Consider the following 7568-nt stretch of genomic DNA (forward strand, 5'->3'; position numbering starts at 1 on the left):
TCTCTGGACAAAGTGTGGGTAAGTCTGGATCTCAGGGTCCTGAGATACTTGGTCCTGAGGCATCATGGGACATGGCAATGTAATATAAAATCCCAGCTCAAAGGAGTACATTTGGACAGAAATTTCTAGATTTTTGTTGTTGTTGTTGATTTGAGATTGCAGTCTCACTATGTTATGCAGACTGATCTGGAATTCCTGAGATCAAAAGATCTTCCTGCTTTAACCTTCTAAGTAGCTTGGGTTACTGTATGTGCCACCACACTCAGCAAGATTTGTGTTGGAATCCCCTGAACTCTCATTATGGAATTTCCATGATTCCTTTCCTGAGTTTTCCCACTCCTCCTTACCCAAAAATGTTCATATCACATACAAGCATCTTATATATTATAATTTTTCCATAATTTTGATTGGTGAATCAGCATCTTGGATATCAGGAAATAAGAAAAGTGAATATACTAATGTGATTTCCCCCCAAGTAGGCTTTCTGCCCCACCAAGATTCTGCATCTAGGGATCTTGTCATCTCATCTGTTCTTGGCATCTTGTGACATAGAGTGCCTGCCCATGAGTACTGCAGGAATCTTAGAGGGATTCAGACTGTCCTCATGTCTTGGCAACAAGAATACCACAGAAACCACTGGTGCCTCCCTGCTGTCCAGCATTACTAGATCAGACATATGTCCATGTTACAACAACCTACTTGTCATCTGGGAGAAAGTAGAGGACCAATGTGCTGAAACTGAGAGTCCTACCCCCTGACTCCCCAGCCCGGTCCCTGGTTGAGGAAGCATGGGCTACCACCATGCTACAGAGACAGGCCTTGATCCTTTAAGCTGCATGAGAAGAACATAGTCCAGTTTTTCTTGGTTGGGTCTCTTTTCAGGCCTGCTCTGATAGTGGCTCACTCTATTTTTATATTAGACACTGTCTCCCCTTCTCATTGCCAGATGCCCTCCATACTGTTGCTCACCAAATCCTATAGAAACAGCTGTTCCACCAGCCCACTCTTGGCTACATGCAGGTGGAATGTGATTCACAACTGGTATGAGTGCTTCAGTGTGTCAGGAGCCTGGAGCGTGTGGGGAGAGCATATTCAGTCCCCTGGACTTTGCACAAGCATCTGGGCATTGGTTCCAGAGTGTTCTAGGCTGGCTGACACTTCCTTTTCTGGATACAATGGCATATTGACTTGAAAACAAAAGACCTTCTCTCTAGTTGGAGTGCTGGAAGAGACTCCAGTGCCTAGCACCACAAAGAGAGCTCCTACTTTCTTAAACCAGGCAAGAAGCAAGAGAGTAAGGAAGAACTTCTGGCTTTAGATGTTGGCTGGAGTCCTTCTCTGACTCCTATTCTTTTATTACATGGGCCAAAATGAGAGGTCCTAGTCATTCAGTTTCCAGGGAAGTTTCCCTATAGTCTCTCCTTTCCCATTCTTTCAGGAGTTTAGACTTGTTTTATCCTGCAGCTGTGTTTATTTGAGGAAGCATTGGTCATGTTGCATTGACAGTACCAGGGCAGAAGCTGGCAGTCAGGGTCCCTGTCTTAAAATCTAGGACACTGGACTTCTGGGACTGGTAAACAGGTTCCTATCCAGGGCCAAGGAACAGATAGCAGGTTTATAATCAGTGCTTACAAACATAAAACTTGTTGAAAAACTCCTAAACAGGCCACAAACTTGCAGTTGATTTTGTGTATAGCCAAAGGGTTTGAGTAATGATAACAGCAAAATGATGTCTACTGAACATGTGCTGTGTCAGACACTGCTAATTTAGTCCTCATATTAACACTGTATTTGGGTTCTCTAAAGGAATAGGATCCATAGAATATATATTATATATATTAAATGTAACATATGAATATATAAAGAGAGTGTGTGTATATACATACATATTTATGCATATATATGTGTATATATATATATATATATATATATGCATGTATATATGTATGAATTTAAAGGTGGATTTATTAGTTTGGCTCACATCATCAAGGCTGTATTGTCCCACAATGACTGTCTGTAAGCTGGAGAGCCAGAGAAACCAAGAAGGATCTGAATCCCTCTGGCCAAGAAGCTGGAGTCTCAGGGTAAGAGGGACCAACGATGTAGTCATGGCTCTATGCTGAAGACTTGGAAGCCTCCTGAAGGGTCACTGGAGGTGATTCCAGGATGAAAGGCTGAAGAAGCCAGTCTGATGTCCATGGGTGATGGGCAAAGCAACAGACACACCTGCTCTCATAGAAGAGAGCCTGCAGGTACTGTGTGGCTTCCTCTTCTGCTTTTGTTCCATCTGTAGGACCATGCTGCTCACTTTCAGCTTGCTGTCCCCCATGCCAGTTGTCTCTGGAAACACCCTCTCTGACTCTGTTGGAAATATGCTTTATTAGTTAACTAATCATCTCTCCATCTAATCAAGAGGATACTCAGATTTACTATCACAAATCCTGTAATAAAATGCATAAAGTTAGATTCTTATAATTTTTTTTGTAGATTAAAGAAAGTTATATAGTTTGCCTAAGGGAAGAAGTGAATGGTAGAGCTTAGATTCTTACTCAGTTTGACTCCATGTCCCTTAAACTATGATATACCCACAGCAGTGAGTGTTGATCAATTTCTATTATGACTGTAGTTTTTCAGAAGTGTTGGAGTATGGAAACACATCACCTTAAGTTAGAGGTTCTTCCTAAATTCTTGCATAGTTTTCCCCCCTTTTTGTGGTGCTAGAAACCTTGGGCTTCCTGCATGGTAAGCAAGTGCTCTCTCTACCACTGAGACACATTCCCAGCTCTTCCCAAAATTCTTAAAAGAGCCAATCAGGAGATCAAACATATAACCACACCAAATATAAAAATCCATCAGGAAGGGGATACCCAACCATGCCGTCATGCAATGCTTATTCATAATGTCCGATACTTCACAATGCTACTCCAGTCCTTATAATCACATCTGAGAAGGCCCAGTTAGAGCCCACATTTTGGGCTGTGCACACTTTTTTGCTGATTTGCTGACATACTGGAAGCAAGCCCACTTTTTTATTACTTGTTCTGTTCCTCAAAGCCTCAAGAATAATTCTCAGTGACCCTTAACAAATCCCAAAAGTGTTTCCAAAGAAAATGGAATGAGGAAACAAAAAATAAGAGAGTGACATTAAGTTCCATTTTATCCTTAGTGTGAATATACCAAGGTTTGCATGGTTTAAATAGATTTGCATTTTAAATTTGACATTCTCTTGTGCCTGGATACCTTATTTTGGGTCCTCAGATGACCTATGTAGTTACATTATAAAACTGTAAATTTCCTCAGGGGGAAAGGAAAAAAACAATTCCAAAGAAGGTGAACGATTTGGATTAGAATTATATTAACATAATCCAGCTTGGAGTGAAAATTTATTTTGTTAAATTCCCCAAATTTTCTGTTTCATTTCTGTCACTTCTTTTCATTATTGTTGACAAGAGAAATACCAGTCTAAAAATTAACCCACACAATCCAGTAAAACAATTTCCTTGAATGGCAATTTTAATGAACTCTACCCCTGTGGATTTTCTATGACCTTCAACAATCACTTTGACTTTTTAATATGCTTAGAGGATGATCGGCTATAGAATATTAATGAGAAGAATCTCACAATTCTCTCTACTCCAGATATTACTGGCATGGATACGGGGATCCCCAGAAATTTCCGGGCCCAGGTTCTTGATGTTCAAACAAAGAATTGATCAAGACCTATGAAGTTGACAAGCAAAGCAAAGGTTTATTGGAAGTAAAAGCATACACTCTGGGAGAACATAGTGGGCTGAGCTGCAAAGTAGCTCAAGGTTCTGACTAAACAGTGGAGTTCACTTTTATTGGGCTGTGATAATTTTACCTACCCCTTTTCCCCTGGGTGGATTGGGGTTGATTGGAACCTTGATTGACAGTTTACTTTAGTGTAATTTTTTCTTTACTGGCTATGTGTAAATTTATTTTTCCTTGGGAAATGCACACAGGGGGAACAAACCACAATATTAATGATATGTTAACTAGCAACAGGTGAATTTTAGGTCAGTCCCTCATATTATTGCACATACACAACCAAGATCTGGAACTTTCACATTAGGGGCTTGAATTCCCCCTTGTGGCCATCTAGCTTCCTCCGTTAGTTGCAATATAACCCAGTTTTCCTTCAAAGAAAAGTGATTCAGACAGTGTATTAGGTGGGTTAAAAGCTTGGGGGTGTTACCTACATTTCTGTCTTTGCTATCTATCCCTTTTTATGCTCTAAATCCTACTTAACACTGAGAATGTTAAGTAGACGATCAGATGATTTCCCCAAATCTCCACACTCCAGAAACAATATCTAGATTTTCTCACAGTCTTTGTTCAGCATAGAATATTTCATAGGAGAAAGTCAGTTCTCAGTGATTCCCCTGGGTGTGTCTTCAATATTTGCTGATTTGGCTTTGCCTCCCCACCCCCATGCTCTGTATCCTGCTTTATCAAAGATAGAAGGATTTAATACAAGTCCCTTTTCCAGAAACTTTTGGTCATTTCCTTCCTTCTATACACTTGAAAATATGGTTTAGGAGCAAGTACCTCATTAAACCTGAAAGGTGAAATGTTTGAAAAAACACCCCAAATCCTAAATGAATTCTGGGTAACTTAGTGGACTATAGTACTTGTGTCTGGTCTTTGAAGCAGAGAATAAGTGATGTCTTCTGTACTGTTTTAGAATGGTGCCATTCCTGAAGATGGTGCCATCACTTGGGGGTTGGGGATGATTTCCGATTTGGACATGTTGAGTGTGAGGTGCCTGTGGGATCCCTGGTGGGAAGAATACCACCATAAGACAGAGCCAGGCCTAACAGCCAAGCAGGTCAGCAGCCCTTGGCTGTCTCCTGATTTGTCTCACAGGAGACAGCCCAAGGTCCAGAGCAGCCCTGCCTGCATCGAGGACAAGACTGTGGCCATCAGTACTGCTGCTCCCTTCACCTGTCTGTACATAGCCACGCCAGGACCCCTGTCCACCTGCCACTGCTTGGAGATACTCAGCACCACTGGACTCAGTGCTCAAAGCTTCTGGGTAACAAGTCAGTTCAGGAAATCTGCTGTAGAGAAAGCCCTCCCAAAGCTACAGCAGTAGGTGAGACCTGGTGGCAGGCTGCCCCCAAGGAGTTCTGATGATGAGGAAATGTCACAAGTCAGGATGAGACAGGTAAAGTGAAAGGTGCTGTAGGATATAAAGGGGACAATCTCAAAGTGCATCAGAGAAGAATGCATGAAAGAGATGGTGTCTGAGCTGGCTTTGAAAACTCATCCCAGTGTGACTGAGAACAGCAGGATCAAAGACCTGGAGGTGGGGGCAGTGCAGAGGATGTAGTGATTGGCTGGCCTGTGTGGAGGGGGAAGTGGAAGTCAGGCTGAAGAAGCAGATGCTGCCAGACTCTGGGGGCCTTGAAGACTCAGCAAGGATTTGGACTTAATGCTGTGGTGATGGGGAGCCATGAAGGGTCTCGATCAAAAGAGTGATGGATCAATTGGGGCTAGACTTCAATGGCAGAACCACTATGAGGAATGTGAGGAATTTCTTTTAGAGACTAGAGGGACAGAGCCTTGGGAGCAGCTGGAGACACCAATGAAAGTTGGTACCTCTGTGTCTTGTGGTGGGCCTGAAGGTGCTCCAGGACCCTGGAATGACAGTCTGGAAGAAGGTGGGTGTGAAGGGAGAGAAAGGACACCTTCTCTTCTCGTTTTGTAATGGTGCCCAGCCATGTTACAGATGGGTCCTGTGGTGGGGGTGAGGGGTGGATAAAAGGAAGCAGAGCAGAACCCCAGCCAAGCCCTTATGGACCTGGGGCATAAGTGAGAAATCTGTTGGTTTTAAGCCACTTAATTAATGATTCCATTACCACAAGATAGGCTAGCTCATGTTGACTGACAGAGTTGGAGGGCAACAGTAAACGTGGGAGAATTTTCTAGTGAGCAGACCTCCCCCAAGCAGAGCTGTGACAGCTGCTTTCACCTCTGCATTTCTTAGGCTGTAGATGATGGGGTTCAGTGAGGGTGTCACGGCGGCATAAAACAGTGTGATAATCTTATCCACATTGGGGTTCTTTGCCTTAGGCTTGAGGTACATGAAGGAGATGGTCCCATAGAAAATCACCACCACTGTGAGGTGTGCAGAGCAGGTGGAGAAGGCTTTGCGCCGGCCTGAAGCAGAGGGAACCCGAAAGATGGCAGCCAGGATGAAAATGTAGGAGAGGCAGATGAGCAGGAGAGGGGTCACTGTCAGGATGGTTGTAGCCACCATCAATACCAGGGCATTAAGGGATATGTCCCCACAGGCGAGTTTCAGCACTGCTAAAATCTCACAGAAGAAGTGGTTGATGACATTGTGGCCACAGAAGGGGAGGCGCCAGATCAGGATGGACTGTAGCAGTGAGTTGACAAAGCCTGTCCCCCAGCTCAGCGCTGCCATCTGCATGCACATCTGTCCAGTCATGAGCTCTGTGTACCTGAGTGGGTGGCAGATAGCCACATAACGGTCATAGGCCATCGCAGCCAGGAGCAAGCATTCTGTAGCACCCAAAGCCAGGGTCAAGTACATCTGCAGGGCACAGGCTGGGAAGGAGATGGTACTTCTGGTTTGTAGGAAGTTGGTGAGCATGAGAGGTATGAAGGAGGAGGTGCCACAGATGTCTATGAGGGAGAGGTTGCTGAGAAAGAAGTACATGGGGTTGTGCAGGTGGGGGTCCAGCATGATCAGCACCATGAGGAGGGAGTTCCCCAGCAGATTCATGCAGTAGATGCCCAGGCAAAGCACAAACAGGACCACCTCTAGGTCATGGTGCCCATGGAGCCCCAGCAGGACATAGTCCATCACGGCTGTCTGGTTTGTCTCCTCCATCTCATCCTCTTTGCTCTTTAACCACAGAGCTTTTGGAAAGAAGCTCTTGCTGGTGTGGGGACCAAGGGTGGTAGATGTGTGACTTGCAGTGTATCAGCCTCCCTCTCTGGAACCGAGTTTTATCATCTGTACAAGGAGAGAGAGGCTTTCAGGCCTGCATCTGTCCCTCCCAGCTCCTGTTCTATGGACTTTGAGGGGAATGTGCAACATCCTGGCTCTCTAGACTCTTGGCTGTTCTTCACAGGGGATTTCAGAGGGGACAGTAGAATACAAATATATGTGACATGTTTTCTTTTTTTTAAAAAAAAGAGTTCCTACCATTCAAAGGAACCATCTTTTCTCCATTACATCTTCCTATGCCTAATAATGCCCACTGTATTTCAGATTCTTTCATTCAGTGATTCATTCATACCCTGTGGTAGGTATTGTTTCAGGTGCTGGGGCTATACCAGTAAGAAAAATAAGAAAACAAAAAGATTCCACACTGTCTCTGTTGTACCCTCACTTCCTTGACTGAGGTGACATTCTGGGAAGCAGGTGTATGATGGCTGATCTTACCCAGTGTCCCTCTGGGCCCTGGGGATGGAACACTTTAGTGTGTAATTCTGAATTATGGTCATTTCTACTTAAGGAATCAGAAACCATTCATTGCTTTTTCAAAAGAACACACATGAACATTTGTACCCCG

The 7568-nt window shown here is 44.0% G+C and overlaps 1 protein-coding gene across 1 annotated transcript; it reads right to left on the reverse strand.

The window, feature by feature from the left end:
* Positions 1 to 4901: 4901 nt before the first annotated feature.
* Positions 4902 to 6982, reverse strand: LOC124106298 (olfactory receptor 13C7-like). Its single transcript, XM_046463886.2, has one exon. The coding sequence runs from the start codon at positions 6878 to 6880 to the stop codon at positions 5894 to 5896; it is 987 nt and encodes a 328-aa protein (XP_046319842.1). The 5' UTR covers positions 6881 to 6982; the 3' UTR covers positions 4902 to 5893.
* Between the last annotated feature and the right edge of the window lie 586 nt (positions 6983 to 7568).

Source organism: Marmota monax, unplaced genomic scaffold (assembly GCF_021218885.2).
Source record: "Marmota monax isolate L192 unplaced genomic scaffold, Marmota_monax_Labrador192_F-V1.1 WCK01_AAM20220418_F8-fsc02669, whole genome shotgun sequence".
NCBI lineage: Eukaryota > Metazoa > Chordata > Mammalia > Rodentia > Sciuridae > Marmota > Marmota monax.

What these genes read in the sequence shown, in the direction of transcription:
- LOC124106298 (XM_046463886.2), bottom strand. Translation starts at nt 6,880, where the DNA reads ATGGAGGAGACAAACCAGACAGCCGTGATGGACTATGTCCTGCTGGGG.